General features: G+C 40.3%; 1 protein-coding gene across 2 annotated transcripts in view; it reads left to right on the forward strand.

Annotated features, from left to right (window-relative positions):
• LOC139452621 (FHF complex subunit HOOK interacting protein 2A-like) overlaps window positions 1-17,307 on the forward strand; it is a 105,179-nt gene that overhangs the window by 68,113 nt on the left and 19,759 nt on the right. For both annotated transcript variants that reach the window (XM_071234156.1, XM_071234157.1), the window contains exons 12-15: window positions 13,862-13,904; window positions 14,260-14,350; window positions 16,341-16,481; window positions 16,804-16,944. In XM_071234156.1, coding sequence (XP_071090257.1) covers window positions 13,862-13,904; window positions 14,260-14,350; window positions 16,341-16,481; window positions 16,804-16,944 — 416 coding nt within the window. The remainder of the gene's footprint in view (window positions 1-13,861; window positions 13,905-14,259; window positions 14,351-16,340; window positions 16,482-16,803; window positions 16,945-17,307) is intronic.

The raw sequence follows: 17,307 nt of genomic DNA on the forward strand, positions 1-17,307 counted from the left end.
CCAGTGCAAGTTGATGTTGCAGGAACTCACTATGCCTGACTGTTTGGGGCCCAGTGCAAGTTGATGTTGCAGGAACTCACTATGCCTGACTGTTTGGGGCCCAGTGCAAGTTGATGTTGCAGGGACTCACTATGCCTGACTGTTTGGGGCCCAGTGCAAGTTGATGTTGCAGGGACTCACTATGCCTGACTGTCTGGGGCCCAGTGCAAGTTGATGTTGCAGGAACTCACTATGCCTGACTGTCTTGGGCCCAGTGCAAGTTGATGTTGCAGGAACTCACTATGCCTGACTGTCTGGGGCCCAGTGCAAGTTGATATTGCAGGGACTCACTATGCCTGACTGTCTGGGGCCCAGTGCAAGTTGATGTTGCAGGGACTCACTATGCCTGACTGTCTGGGGCCCAGTGCAAGTTGATGTTGCAGGAACTCACTATGCCTGACTGTCTGGGGCCCAGTGCAAGTTGATGTTGCAGGGACTCACTATGCCTGACTGTCTGGGGCCCAGTGCAAGTTGATGTTGCAGGGACTCACTATGCCTGACTGTTTGGGGCCCAGTGCAAGTTGATGTTGCAGGGACTCACTATGCCTGACTGTCTGGGGCCCAGTGCAAGTTGATGTTGCAGGGACTCACTATGCCTGACTGTCTGGGGTCCAGTGCAAGTTGATGTTGCAGGGACTCACTATGCCTGACTGTTTGGGGCCCAGTGCAAGTTGATGTTGCAGGGACTCACTATGCCTGACTGTCTGGGGCCCAGTGCAAGTTGATGTTGCAGGGACTCACTATGCCTGACTGTCTGGGGTCCAGTGCAAGTTGATGTTGCAGGGACTCACTATGCCTGACTGTTTGGGGCCCAGTGCAAGTTGATGTTGCAGGGACTCACTATGCCTGACTGTCTGGGGCCCAGTGCAAGTTGATGTTGCAGGGACTCACTATGCCTGACTGTCTGGGGCCCAGTGCAAGTTGATGTTGCAGGGACTCACTATGCCTGACTGTTTGGGGCCCAGTGCAAGTTGATGTTGCAGGGACTCACTATGCCTGACTGTCTGGGGCCCAGTGCAAGTTGATGTTGCAGGGACTCACTATGCCTGACTGTCTGGGGCCCAGTGCAAGTTGATGTTGCAGGGACTCACTATGCCTGACTGTCTGGGGCCCAGTGCAAGTTGATGTTGCAGGGACTCACTATGCCTGACTGTCTGGGGCCCAGTGCAAGTTGATGTTGCAGGGACTCACTATGCCTGACTGTCTTGGGCCCAGTGCAAGTTGATGTTGCAGGAACTCACTATGCCTGACTGTCTGGGGCCCAGTGCAAGTTGATGTTGCAGGGACTCACTATGCCTGACTGTTTGGGGCCCAGTGCAAGTTGATGTTGCAGGGACTCACTATGCCTGACTGTCTGGGGCCCAGTGCAAGTTGATGTTGCAGGGACTCACTATGCCTGACTGTCTGGGGCCCAGTGCAAGTTGATGTTGCAGGGATGTACATTAAGCCAGATGGAGGGCAAACAGGGCTAAAAGTATCATCTTGGGTCAAAGACTTGCTCATAATTAGGTTTTCTACTTAAGTGAGACAAATCTGCCGTTTTCCATCTTTTTCACTGTGTTCATATTTGATCTTGTCAGAAGTGCAAAAAAAGAAGGCTACTTTACTTGTCAGCTGTTTGTACATATCTGATAATTATCATATGAATATTTCAAAGTTTCCAAGTACTTTAATATATTCCCGTGAAGACCTGTGGTAGAATTAATCCTCACGACCCATGTCGTAAGAGGCGACTGGGTGCTCAGGCTTGCTGACTTGGTTGATGCATGTCATCGTACCCCAATTCCATAGACCGATGCTCATGATGTCAATTATTGGATTGTCTGGTACAGATTCAATTATTTACAGACCACTGACATATTGCTGGAATGTTGCTGAATGCAGTGTCAAACAACAAACAAACAAAAAGAAATCTGATATTCGACATGTTCATTGGTCCAAAACCTTGTCCTACCTTGTTCTTTAAAGCCATCAAGCAAAGTGTTGCTAGGACTGCAAGCTTGCTCAATCCTAGTCCTTTGCTTCCACATGAGAAACTACTGACAATATTTTGCAAAGGACAATTGAAGTTGATATGTTGGTCTTCCCTCAAACATACCCTGTATTACTAGATTACAATACTAGTTTCCATGCATTTCCAGCATACAGCCTGCTTCGAGTCAGTCCCCAGGTTGTTTGTATTTGGCCACTGCAATCACATCTAACCACTCAAGTTTTGTGAGGCAAAAATGGCTTGTGTGTGTTTCCTGTTTTTCGATTGATCTTAATCGGGAGACGCTTGACCTTAAACTGTTTTTCTTGATTTTCGTGAGTTGCATTATAGCTTTTATCATCAATTGGTATTACCCAGATGTCATGTTACAAGCATTCATTTGCTGCTCTTTATATTCATGTGAAAGCTGGCTTTACTGACAGAAAATTATTGTCTTTCAAAGAAAAGAAATTTAGAAAACCCAACTACCTACCTTGTTTGGGGATGAACTGAAATAAGGAAACGCATGTTCCATTTTTGGACTCAATGTTTCTCATGTAGTGGCTAATATCAGGAATATTTGTCTTGATCTGTTATGTGATTCTATACATGTATTGGTACATGAACTGTTAAGACATGATTTGAGCGAGGGTATTATTGCCCCTGCGAAACTTTCAAGAATAATTCTTGAATTGTTCTAGAATAGTTCTTGAATTAATGTTCATGAACTGCTCATGCAAAGCTCAAGAACAGTTCACGAGTAGTTCATGAACATTAAATGGCGCAAATGTAATGAACATTTCAAGAGCAAACAGTTTCAAGAGCTCTTCATGAGCTAAATTCCATCTGACCTTCACCTCCAATTATGCACTCAACTTTTGGACCAAGCTGAAGCTCACAAGTTTGATCAAATTATTCCTATCTATTTCCATGGCAGCCATACGGAAAATAGCATTTTGAATAATTTTACAAGCAGTCATTTTCGCATACATCCATCCTAAAATATGTTTGCTTTCTATGTCACCCTCATTAGATAAGTGTTAGTTTGCAATCTTACGAATGTTAAAAAATGAAATGAAATAAGTATAAATTAAGCTTAAAAGTTTGATCCCAGAAGCTAGCAGGGTGAACAGGATGTTTCAAGGTGAATGGGCTTGTTCACCACAAGACTGAAGGTTGAGTGTGAACATGAACGTTCACCATGTGAAATCCTGTACATACTGCTATTCATCATTACATTTTCACAAGTCTAGAGACTTATTTTCGAAACATGTTTTTTTGAAAGTATCAGATCTGCTGTATGACTGCCAGTGAGTTCGGTATGCTAACTCAAGTGTGAACGGAGTCCATTATGACATGACAAGTAGATAAAGGCATGATGTTCACTGGTCGATACTTATCATAATTGTATGTTTTTTTTCAAAATGGCGACTGGCTATTCGGTTAGCTGGATGTTATTATCAAGTAAGAGGCGACCAATGTGATCGGGTGGTCAGACTCGCTGACTTGGTTGAAGCATGTCATCGATCCCAATTGCATGGATTGATGCTCATGATATCATTCACTGATTGTCTGATCCAGACTCGATTACTTACAGACCACCTTCATATACCTGGAATATTGCTGAGTGTGGCGTAAAACAGCAAACTTACCAACCAACTACAAGTAATGATAAATGTTTATTCATTGATTGACTGATCAGGGACACCAGTTGAGCACCACTCCTGGAGGAATTCTGCTTGACAAGTACAAGTGATTAATAGAAGGACTGATTTCTGTACATTGATATCTCATTAAGAATTTCACCCCTTGGGATTCTTGGCCAGAATAGGCCTCTAGTGCTTGTTGTACAGTTGACTGATGAGGACCAGACTGTTACAATGGGTGGTGATTGAGTGTCATCGTGCCCCGATGATGTGGATTGTTGGGGATGTAGTCAACCACTCGACTGGCTGGCTGAAGCTGACGGGATGAAGCAGAAAAAGTGCTGACAGAGGGAAAAAGAGACACTCACTTACTCTGAGTATATTAACATGCACATTGAACTTCGTTCTCAACACAGGCTCCACTGTAAGATGACTACAGAGTTTATTCTGTAGGGCATCAAAGATGGTTTAATTGCTATCTTGAAAAGAACTATTTTTTACCCCCTTTGAAAATGATTGGCAAGGGATAATATGATTTGTATAGTCAGGTCTCAAAGACCAGTATTAATATGGGCTTTCTTCCAAAGTTACGCTGACATAGTGTGACCCAACTGAAATAGTTTTCAAAGTGGTATTAAACCAAACTCACTCACTCTGTTCTGTAGATCAATACAGTCTTCGTACTCTTGGAGTTACAATGTTGGGAAATGTGAGGTGAAATGGGGTTTAATGTCGCGTCCAAGATTAAAGCACTTATATAGCGACATGCATGCACGTGTCTGTGTGTTGCTGCTTGTACTAGTCCGAACTGATGCTGAGATACCATACTGCAGTTTAACATAAATACCCCACTCAGTCACAATATACTGACTCTGAGCTGACCAGTCCTTGTTTTAGCCCCTTAATACCGAGCGCCAGGCAGGGTAAGAACATGTACCACTTTTAACGTCTTTAGGTATGACGCGGCCAAGGATTGAATCCTGGACTTTCCACTCTCTGGGCGGACGCTCTACCACTAGGCCACGGAGGCGGTCTGCCTAGTGGTTAAAGTGTTTGCTCGTCATGCCGAAGACACGGGTTTGATTCCCTACATGGGTACAATGTGTGAAGCCCATTTCTGGTGCCCCCCACCTTGATATGGCTTGAATAGTGCTAAAAACAGCATAAGACCACACTCACTCACTTACTCATACCAATTCATAACAAATATAGCCCATTGCAATTTTGCTTTATACATGACCTTATAATGCATGCATAGGCACTATGAACAATATCACCGGTTATGGTTGAAATTGGTTGATAAAGAAATTATTTATTGGCAAAGAATGTAAAAGTGATGCTAGGACAGTAATGGCTACATTTGGAAAGACAAATCAAATTTGTTGTTTTGACAGGGCCATCAGATTTTTGCAGACTTGCAAGATATATTCAGATGCTGTGAACATTTGAATATTGCATCCATGAGTTTATGCTTTTCAAAAAGTCAGAATTAAAAAAAGATTTAAAAAGGTTACCGGATAGCTAATGTTTATGTAATTATTCCTGTGCTTTATTGTAACTTTTTGTTTGACATGTTAATAGATTGACAAAATCATCAACAATAAACAAGGCAGCATTTTGAATTGCAATTACATTTGAAGATTTAGGGTTAAATGGTTACTCAGATATGCTTAATGGAATCAACCCAGCGGTCAATTTTAAATTGACATTTTTTTGTAATTTAACTCCAAGTTATGGGTAAAGCTCCAACGATTATAAACAAATTTCTGGTGATGGGGGAAAACACCCTGTATGGATGGTAAGGATCCCCATGTCATCACTGATTTATTATTTGTTAAAAAAACCCAGTTTTCTCTCTTGGCATGCTAATGATCATGAAACACAGATCAGTGCACTGGTTCAATATTTTGGATTAAACCAAGCTGTATCTCTGATGATTTAAACTTTCATATCGCCTACTTTGTTTAAATTCAACCATGGAATGTTTAATCAAGCATTCAAACATTTTATGTCGTGTAAAACAAGCTGAAAAGTTTCACATGAAAGCATAACTATTTTAGTCAGAGAGTCAGGATATGTGTTTGTTTGTTTTGTTGCTCAGCAGTATTCCATCTATTTGACGGCAGTCTGTAAATAATCGAGTCTGCATCAGACAATCCAGTGATTGACGTCATGAGCATTGAGCCATGCAATTGGGTCAGGATATCTGAGGTCTTTTTGGAGACATGGTTGGCTGTGTCATCTAAGGAGCCGCAATTCGCTGTGCAGTGTTCCATCCCTTGGGCAATCTAGAAACCTATGATTGTGAATTTGAATCTTGGTTTGCCTCGAATATGTTTTGTGTTTGTCATCACTATGCCCATGCTTGTGAGTTTTACGAAAGTGGTTAACATCTGAGACCTGCAACACTTCCAGCTTTCCATGCACATTAAGTTGACATGCTGCGATAAAGGATGGCTCTATATTATAGCTGTATCGGTAAATCTTGTGATCTACAACCCCCTGAAGACTGTTTACTTTTTGTTTGTTTGTTTGTTTGTTGTTTAACGCCACACTTAGCCATACTCCAGCTTTATGACGGCGGTCTGTAAATAATCGAGTCTGGATCAGACAACCCAGTGATTGACATCATGAGCATCAATCTATGCAACTGGGATACGATGACATGTGTCAACCAAGCCAGCAAGCCTGACCACCCATTAGTGGCCTCTTATGACAAGCATAGTCGCCTTTCATGGCAAGCATGGGTTGGGGTACCTTTTATAACCCGGATCTTCACGGGTCGACTGTTTACTCATGCAAAGTAAGCACAATATTTCAGTAAAGTAATGTAAACCACATAATCAAATGTATCACACACAAAATATTGATACTACGAGAATATAGAGTGGCCCGCCACTGAGTCGCCAATGACAGGTATTTTATTTACTGAACTTGGTAAAGAAAATCATCATCGATCAATCCTAATTGATGTGTCATTAAAGTTGAATAAAGAAAGACAGTGTTAATGTGTTAGTTAGCGTTCGCTTTTACGATCTGTTATAAATTAACTAGTGCAATAATATAGCGTACCATGCTATAACTGGAATAATGCTCCAAGTGGCAATGAAGCCAACTCACTTCAAGTTGTGATGACATCAGCTGCTTGCTTTATGATTGCTACAACCGTTGAAGGATCCATCTTGTCTGTGGTAAGTCTGTTACTCCAGCTGCAATTGCCAGGAGATGTTGATAAGCATGACAAGCATGTGTCTTAATGCAGCCATGTAATTGTGATGGATAGGGATGATATTGACATCCCCTTGTCAGCTATATACGAGAGGGAATCAGCCCCAAAGCACCTCCACTGCATACACATCCATCATGGCTTGATTCATGAACAATTGACACATTGTAACACTGTACTTTCGACAGGATGACAAAGAATATGTTACGAAATTCACTCGGGTCTTTGGATGTGATCGTGACAAGCTAAACAATTAGTTTAGTGTCAAACACAGAATCTAACAGTATGTTCATTTCAGTCGGATGAAGATTCATGAGGATTGAAACCTCATTTGGCAGACAGCTATCAATGACGAAGTTGAGATGACATTTGAGAGGATTACCCAGCAAATACGACATTGTGTCCTTATCGCTGCAAGGAAAGACACAATGTTCCATCATCCTTGAAGATCTTTAGTTCTGGAGGAAGAGGTCTTATGTCTGTGAAGAAACCTTTTCAAGAATCGGTTTTCTGAAGTACATGATGTAAGGAATTATTTATGTTCCATTGTCCTTGAAGACGATCTTTCATCTCAGAGGAAGAGGTCTTATGTCTGTGAAGAAACCTTTTCAAGAATAGGATTTCTGAAGTACATCAACCAATGTCATAATGTTATAATGTAATGATTAGGATTTCTTCATGGCCTGCTTTTCAAACATAGCATTAAACATGTGAACTCATCTTCTATATATATGATTACTTAGTGAGCTTGTAACGCTTGTCTTGAATCTTCCTAAAGAAAGACATACAGTGTTTTTTGTAATGTTTTGACATTTGACATTTTAAATCATCGTTATCAGGGATGTGTTTTCCATCTAACTGACATAAATTCAAGTTATACACTTGGAAGAATATATGGATTTTAACTTCTGATTTTCCCCCTACATCCCTCCCTCCCTCCGTCCCTCTGTCTGTCTGTCTGTCACACACACACACACACACACACACACACACACACACACACACACACACACACACACACTGTGCATGGGGATGAAGATCCCCCAAGTCAATAGGGTATGGAATAGGTAATCATGTTTACACAGACACTCATGGTTTTGGAGATATTTCAAAGTCATGTTTTCTTTCAACATACGAACATGATGTTGCACAGCCATGTTGTATTACCGTTTAACATTTCATTTTTGTGTGTGCATAAGATGCACTTTCAGTTTCTAAGCATGTTGTGGAGGATCAAAGAATGTGAATTGTCATTTTATCTACACATTTGAACAACTCAGATTTCAATTATATTTTTCCAAAACATTGAATGATCTATGCAGTAGGTAGCAACATGTCCGTTCTTCAGCATTTTTTAAAATATAGCTATGCCTTCACTCTTTTGTTTGAACTGTAGATTGTCAGTAATGATTCTGATCTACTTGCACATGCGTCATTTCTAAGAACATCTGTTAATTCTAAGCACATGCGTTAATTCTGAGTACATGCAGTACAAATACAATTCAAATGCTGCACGGATATCACAGCTCAACGTTAATGATTCTCATGTATTACAAATGGATTGCATGAAATTTTCATACATAATATTTTTTGTTCTTTTTATTTTCATTTATCAACATATTAATTGTGACTTTCAAGCTGTATTTCAAATCTGATTACACAGTGTTTTTAAACTTTGATGCTGTATTTTTAAGTCAGATAATGCATGCATTGTTATACTTACGTTATAAAAAATAATTTTTGCTGGCTCGAACAATTGTAAAGAATGTCGAGTTTCTTTTATGTTATCCTTTAGATATTGGACAGAAACACTGTATACATTGTGACTGACAAAAGAGTTCGCTGACTACAAAAGTCCAGTTTCCACCCTTGCCAAACTAGGCTGGAATTTCGTGGTCCGCTCATAACTCCACCAGTGGCTATTACGAGCTCAAGTTATGTCCCTTCTATTGACCAATCAGATTCCACCTCTCATATCAGTTGCATTTGAATTTGCTTCAAACAAAATGGTGGCACCCAGTCAAGTAACAATCCAATCGATAATCAAGATCTATGTTGGAATAAAACAGCTCTTACCTCGTGAAGTACATCAAATAATTTTAGCACTTTGATTAAAGCCATGAAAAGATATCCAGTTGACAGAAGGTCTTCTAAATTTCAAGGTTGCCCAGGGGGTAACTGAGAATGATTTTTTAGCTTCTCCAGCAATTTCACAAGATGGACATTGATTTTCCACATGCCTGCCCTGTTGTCCATAATAGATTACCACATTTGTACACTGTAAGTGAAAGAACAGTTGTGATCTGATCTAAATATGACCATCAGTCAGATAAAATGCTCTAATTGTTTGCTTTGCCTTCCTTGGGGAAGTTTTACTGAACTTTGTCGCCTTGGCATGTGTGCCGACATTGTCTGCCTGGGTAACATGGCATGATTCAAGGCATTCTGGTTGTCTGAAAGCATACAGCTGTGAACACTGTCAACATAATTTAACAGAAAACAATACTCTGAGAAAAGAATGCTAAAGGTTAAAAAGAACCCTTTTATTCTGAAACTGAATGGAAAATTTGAATGTGTTTGAGGTATCTTGTGCTGCCAGTCCTGATTTAAGACCAACCAGGAAGTGCAGGGTGAGCTACAGTACCTGTATCTCTGCTGAAGGCATGTCATGTCAGCTAAAGGCTTTGGCACTGGAATCTGGTGAGTGAGTGAGTGAGTTAATATTTAAAGTCACATCGGCAGTATTTCAGCCATATCGTGACTTGAACAAGATATACATTTATATTATATATAAAAACCTGTCGCCGAAGGACAGTACAACAATTAGCAATATATCACAGATTATAATTTTAAAAACTAATTTTAGAGCAATAAAATGATCAAATTATATCAGCCGAAACAGTATAAAAACGGGCTGTAGATCGCCAGCAACCAAAGCTAGGCCACCATACTAGGGACCATGGGGACTTACGGTACTTCTGCTACCTACATGGTCCCCAGCTGAATTTACACCATCCCTCGGGCTACTGGCGATGATCAGAAAGATTAGCCAAACAGTTAAAATCAACAAAAATGCTACGATTAAAATCACAGCAAAATGAAAAGATACTTTGAATGATACCGGACTTACGTACTACTGGAATCTGGAGTGACACTATTGATTTTAGACGAAGTGTCATGTGACATGTGGAAGCAGACATAACAGTACATGTGTGAACTTTATAAATGTTTTTATCCTCATGATCATGTCAGTATGTACTTTTACATGCATCCGGATATCTGTCACATCAGTGATAGGAGTGAATGATTGATGACTTTTTCTTGTGATCATTAGACATATTTCTATGTATACTTTGTCCGTGAGGACGGAAAAATGATTTATGGTTGGTAATCATTCAAAGCATATCTAAGTCATCCTCATCAATTAGAAGATGTAAACTGGGCTGGTGTTACGTTAAGGTGAAGATAGCCTCAGAAATTCAGCTTTTTAGGACTAGTGAAACTTTATTGCAGAAGTCCCCAGGGTTTGTTGTAAGTCCTGCATGAACAAGGCAAATTATTTACAGTGTTTACATTTTCAGTTCCAATTTGTAGCAAAATGAAAGCGTTGAGAACTGGTTCAGAATTAAAGCATTGAGAACTGGTTCAGAATCAAAGCCTTCAAATGCTACGAATCAATGAGGAGGACTATCTTTAGCTTTGTCCTCAGCACAATTTAGTAGTCTTTGACTAGCAGACTAGCATAAATTTCGAAAGCTGCTTAAGCAAGAGATTAAGTAAAGTAAGCTTCTACTCAAACTTGCGTATTCGTATTCTCATTAGCATTTGTTAAGTTCTTTGTTAAATTCTCTTCTTACATGGAACTATTTTCAATTCCTATTATAGGAGTGAGGGAGCGAGTATGATTTTACGCTGCTTTTAGCAATATTACAGCAATATCACAACGGATATGGACTTCACACATTGTACCCATGTTAGGCAGGATCCTATGTTTGTTTGAATCCCACATTTACCCTGATTGTAATACTTGGTTTATGAGCACCATACTTAGCTGTGGGCTTCACCCAAGTGGTGAACACCTCTTCAACATTTCTCCACTATCAAGCTCTCATTCTTCGATATTAAAAAAGAAAAAAAAAGAAGAAAAAAAAAGGTTCAAGAGTCGTTAAATCAAACTCACTCACTCACTCGTGGGTTGGAACACAAGGTTGGCAGGTTCATCCTAATTATGATCATGATAATCCTTGGTTGAATGTGAGCACCATACCTGTGAAGATCCGGGGTAGAAGAGGTCTTCAGCAACCCATTCTTGCTGGAAAGGTGACTATGCTTGTCGTAAAAGCCCTAAGGGGATCGGGTGGTGAGACTTGGTCGATGCATGTCATCGTATCCCAAATGCATGGATTGATACTCATGATGTCAATGACTTGATTGTCAGGCACAAATCTGTGCTGCGTGGTTTCATGTTGTTAACGTCTGCATCTCGTCAGACTTTTCTCCTATAAACAACCTACCAGGTTGTGATACTACTACATGTACTGGTCACAGTGGCCTAAACTTAACTCATTCACTTTAACCCCAATATGCATAAAAACAATTTCAAGAGACCTAGGACAATCAAAAGCGATTTGTTGTGATTCATAGAAGGATTGACCCATCTCTAAAGCTACATCGTCTGTAACTTGAAATGACTGCTAATTTTCATGTATCCATGAATTTCTATTAGCATTGTTACTTTTGTCCATAAGCAGGGATTTCTCCAAGTCCAGCAATCCAGGGGACTGAGTCACGAGGAGGGGTTTACAAGGAATGAAAATCGGGGTCCCAGGCTGACAGGAGGCACACTTGATTTTCAAACTGTTTATTTATTGCAGATTGCATGAACATTAAACCAGACAGTCTGCAATGTAAGATTGAAGAAAATCAACCATTCACACCCTGCAGAAGTTTGGGTATATTTCTCACCGGAATAAAATGTTGGTTATATGAATGAGATGTTTTTATCAGACAGGGCCCTGGTTCCATAAGCTTTTTTTTTTTTTGTTAAACGCCGCACTCCGCAATATTCAAGCTATATGATGGCGGTCTGTAAATAATCGAGTCTGGACCAGACAATCCAGAGATGGACATCATGAGCAATTGGGATACTAACGATGTGCAATGAGCTGAGTCTGACCGTCAATTACCATCAGTCTCATCTGTCAACAAGCATGGGTTGCTGAAGATCAATTCTAACCTTGATCGTGATGGGGCTGGTCCATAAGTATACTGTAAATCATGAAATGAATGTGTCTCCAAAAGAATGCGACCACTGGACCCTAGCCAAAAATGCAACAAAATATGAATGCGACACCCCCTCCTCTCAAGCATCAGTGGATTTCTATCTAAAGATGTCCTCAGTAAGGACTAGAATCCTCACCTTAATCCAACCCGACATTAATCCAATCACACACCAAATAGCACCGCTTATTAGCACTGAGTAAAGTACTTCCGCAAAAACAATACATAAGTGACATATAAATGAGTAGAACTCTTGTCTTGACCCCAGCAGTGACAATTCACAGGACGTAACAAGTGTTTAGATGACATTGTTTATATACTTTATATACAGATGCTGCTCAATAAACAGTGGTGTGAAATGCATCAGAGTATGTCTAAGTTGGTATTTTTGCTATCCAAAATGTCTTATTGTTGATATAAATGCGATGTTTAAAAATACGAGCAAAGACCACACACATTTTTCGCATTTAATTCATGCTCGCATTAATTTCAAGTTTTACCGTATATGTTGTAGGAATGAGTTGTTATCACATGGTGATATTTAGCCAAAGACCTTTGCTTCATCACAGCCATTGTTATTCCCTATACAGCACTAAGAGGTTTAAGGATGTAACAGTGGATTTTCATCAGTGTTCCAGGTCAAAGTGATATGGCTTTGCTCGAATTGGTTTAAGTAGCGCTACATAAACAGGACTTTAGGCACTACTAGTCAGCATCCTCTTTACGACAGAGATAAAGCAACAATACAAATATAGTACTTTATTGAAGCTTTGGGGAGATCTGTCAAGTGTTTTCAAATTTTGTCAAGAACTGTTTTCAATTCTAATACAAGTCTTGTATAAGTAAACACTACTAGCAGTTTTAAAAGATAAAACTCTCTCTCATGTTATTTGGACCAAGAGCTTGTTCTGAGCAAATAGGGAATAGCTGTGATGTCATCGTGCTACCAGAATAGTATAACAGGCTGTGTAATTGACATTGCTGTGTAAATTCTTTGTGCAAATGCCTTCTTTTGAGAAAAACCTCCATTCACATGCCATCACTAATGACAAGTTGGTTAACACGTAAATTAAAGCATGATTATATTTGCTGACTTTTTTCGCCCCTGTCCAAATGCAAGCACTTCATCTAATATTTCTTCGTCATCTTATCAAATTAGATCTAATTATTTGGCAGAAATCAGTTCAACTTTGGAATGATGAGAACGTAATGATTTATGCAAACTTGAGTAACAAGGATGATTTCATGCTCGTGCCGTACTGGACAAAGAAAGATGGAAATTTGCACAAAGCGCCAAGATTTGGATGGGTGTTTGTCGTCAATGACCCTTGTGATTGACACTAGATGACTCTCGGTTCAGATGAAATTTACATTGAAATGTATTCACGGTGGAGAGGATGAGGTTCTGAGCTTGCCATGTGGGGTCTCTGTTGACAGCATTAATTGAGAATAAATGGAAAATCTGTTAAATTTGATTTTGACCATCTTGATTTCAGACTTTTTGTTTCAGTGCTGGCAAAAGGAGTGGCTCTTCTTGTTTAGTCCTGAAGGATGCCGTGGGAAGGAATTAGACAATCTCGGGTTAGTCCTTAAGGAGTCTTAAGGAGAGACTCAATACGCCATGACCTAGAAAAGAATGTTTTCATATCCTATATGTTTTGTTGCAATTGTTAACTAATGTTTTAACTTTTATTGCAGACTCAGCATATGTACGACCTGAAGTTCACAAAGTCGTCAACAGGTATGAGAAAAAATCTGAAAAAGTGATTAAAAGAATGAAATTGAAATTGGATGTTTCAAACAGATGTACAATATCTTGAACAAAAGTGAAATTTAATTGAATAAGAGTAATGCCCAACATGTGGATCAAGGATCTGTGTCTAACAGTATGTAGAATTTGTTTAACATAATTCAATAAGGAGTTTCTGCAACACCTTAGGAATCGATTACAAAAATATGTGTCCATCACATGTGTCAATTCAATGTGTCTGTGGCAGCTGCATAATTTGATATGATATGATTAGTGTAATACAATAAGACAGGTAGTAACCTTGTTAGGCCGTACACGGCAATGCAGCATCTCTCATTGGTTCCAGTTTCCTGACCATGCTGCCAGAAGAAGCTAAGTCTTCGTACCAGACAGCTGACAGTGGGTACGACATGTATCTCCGTGATGCCACAAGACAGGTGAGATGATGCAGTGGATGGAGACTGTCAGAAATAGCTTGTTCAGGGATATTATCGGCTAAGCTTGTCAGTGTTGGACACGAGGAGCACACTTTTCTTGGTCTTTGACATATTGGCTATCTACATCTCACCTCAATAAAAATAATGGTAATTTGAAAAGGGAAGTTTTTAGCAGGAATTAAAGGGATGTTTGAAGATGTGCGTCAACTGTGTCAGCGATTGTATTATAGAGTTTGGTGCAAATTGGGTAATGTCACATCTGTGGTAAGTTTCAAGTGACATGTTTGAGAAATGTCCTTTGTTTTGAGACAGCATCGTGGGTGAGTCTTATTTGATATCCTTTGTTGGTGTAGATTTCCGTTTGGGGTAATGGAATTATCATATGTTGTTCTTTGAACATGTTTGCTTCAAATCAAATGATGTGTCAGGTGGTGTCGGTGAGTGAGAGGATGCTGTTTAATGATGCAGTCAGCAATATCCCAGCTGTATGAACATGGGCCATCATCTCGGTCAGCCAAACAAGTGTTTGATATCATGAGCATCATCAGGGTTCATAGACACACAATCAGCCAAGTCTCCTGGTATCCTGCGATATGATTCACGATGAGGACTCTCTGGTATCACAATACACATCAAATAGAAAGAAATGATGAAATCACATATTTCTAGATTTATGTTTATTTATTTCTTCATACATTTATTTATAGTTTTTGCAATACTTTGGCAAAGAAAACACAAGAACAAAACATCCTCAGGCTACCTAGTCCTCGTGTTCTGCCATGCTTACAGGTTTGTTTGTTTGTTGTTTAACGCCGCACTCCGCAATATTCCAGCAATATGACGGCAATCTGTAAATAATTGAGTCTGGACCAGACAATCCAGTGATTAACATCATGAGCATCGATCCACACAATTGGGATACGATGACATGCATCAACCAAAACCATACTCACCACTACTTCTGCAGTTATGGGAGGTAACTCTGTTAGTTCCTGTTCTATTTATAGTGTATCACCATCTCGCAAACTGACAATTCTAGTATTGTGTGTACCTAGGTATAGATGATATCGTAGGTATCGGTGAATCGTAACAGCCCTGCAAGTCATGGTTTGCCTCTTACGACCTGCAATTGTGTGGTTGGACCTGCTCTTACTCAGTTCCCAACAGGTTTCAAATCTACTTTGTATGAAGGTCATTCTATGTGTTATGATCTCGTACAGATGATGGCTGGTTGAATATTGAGTCATCGTCGTGATGCTGAAGTTTATGGTGTGCTGCTTTGATCCACACTTCAACATCTGGAAACAGTCAATGCTTCTGTTTAAGTGTTTAGCTGTTAATACCTTCCAACCCAATCTTTGTTGAAAAAAACCACCCTCACAAATATATTCTGACTAGCTTGAAAAGAAGGTTTGAACAGCTGCTCAATGTGTTATGTCCATTCACTCTGATATTGAGGGGGAGGAGGGGTAGCCTTGTAGTTAAGAGATCACTCATCATGTCAAAGGCCCAGGTTCGATTCCCCACATGGGTACATTATGTGAAACCCATTACTGGTGTCCCCTGCTGTGATATTGCTGGCATGCTGCTAAGAGCAGTGTAAAACCACACTCACTCACTCACTCACTCACTCACTCACTCACTCACTCATGTTGAGGACTGGGTCAGTTCCCCCATATTAGTACAATGTGAAGACCTTAGTGCATCCTACTAGTTGGCTGGTTTGTTTGTTGTTTAACGCCACACTCAGCAATATTCCAGCTATATGACGTCGGTCTGTAAATAATGGGAGCAGACCATCCAGTGAATGATATCATGAGCATCGACCCACACAATTAAGATCGATGACATGCATCAACCAAGTCAGCGAGCCTGACCACCTGATCCCGGCCTCCTGCCCGAATTGCAGGACCTGGTACTCGCTCAGTTTGTGAAGATGAGAACACATAAGTTGTGATCCATTAATATTCCTGGTTACTTTGTGTTGTAGTTCAGCTGTGTGGAGCATGGGAGCAAGTCCTGGGAGTGGCCCTTGGAGCCGGTACGGATGGAGCAGTACAAGATGGATGTGTTCTACGAGGGAGACTTCCTCCACATGCTGCTGACAAGGCTGAGCAAGCTCCTCAAACAGGTACCCAGTCATCACCATCATCCAGGAGTTGTTTGTTTGTTGTTCAAAGCTGCACTCGGCAATATTCCAGCTATATATCCAGATGTTGACCAATTTGATGAAACCCACCAGCACAGGATTATGTCTTGTTTTAGTCACTAATGAAACTCAAGGAAGTCAAATGAGCTTAGTTTAAAGAGTTTCGTGTGAACTCCACTGTTGCCTGATGTTGAAGCAGTGTTATGAGCAGATAGGCGCGAGGTTGTGGCACATGTTGAATGAGAAATGTAACCATTTCTCTTTAAACTGATTCTTGTGAAATATTAGAATGTTTGTTTTGCAGACATACACCATAAACCTAGTGCTGACTTCTGTGATAGCCAGAGTGGCCCTTGTACCACACCCAAACCTTCATGAGTTCCTACTGGACCCATTCCTACCGGCCAACAACAGTGTTCCCACACTCACCAGTGTGTTGAAGAAGGTGAGACGAATTGTATTATGTTGAAAAATAGAAGATGTACATACAGTATGACCCCTACCCTATCATGGGGCTCTTCTAGGTCTATTCCTACTGGCCAACAACAGTGTGTTGATGAAGGTAAGAAGGATTGTATTGTGTTAAAGGGTAGGAGATGGTATGCCATTTCACCTATCATGGGGCTCTTCTAGGTCTATTCCTACCGGCCAACAGCAGTGTTCCAACACTTACAGTGTGTTGAAGAAGGTGAGACGAATTGTATTGTATTAAAAGGTAGGAGATGGTATGCCACTTCACCTATCATGGGGCTCTTCTAGGTCTATTCCTACCGGCCAACAACAGTGTTCCAACACTTACACTGTGTTG

Source organism: Haliotis cracherodii, unplaced genomic scaffold, assembly GCF_022045235.1.
Source record: "Haliotis cracherodii isolate W230 unplaced genomic scaffold, xgHalCrac1.p SCAF_9, whole genome shotgun sequence".
Lineage (NCBI taxonomy): Eukaryota > Metazoa > Mollusca > Gastropoda > Lepetellida > Haliotidae > Haliotis > Haliotis cracherodii.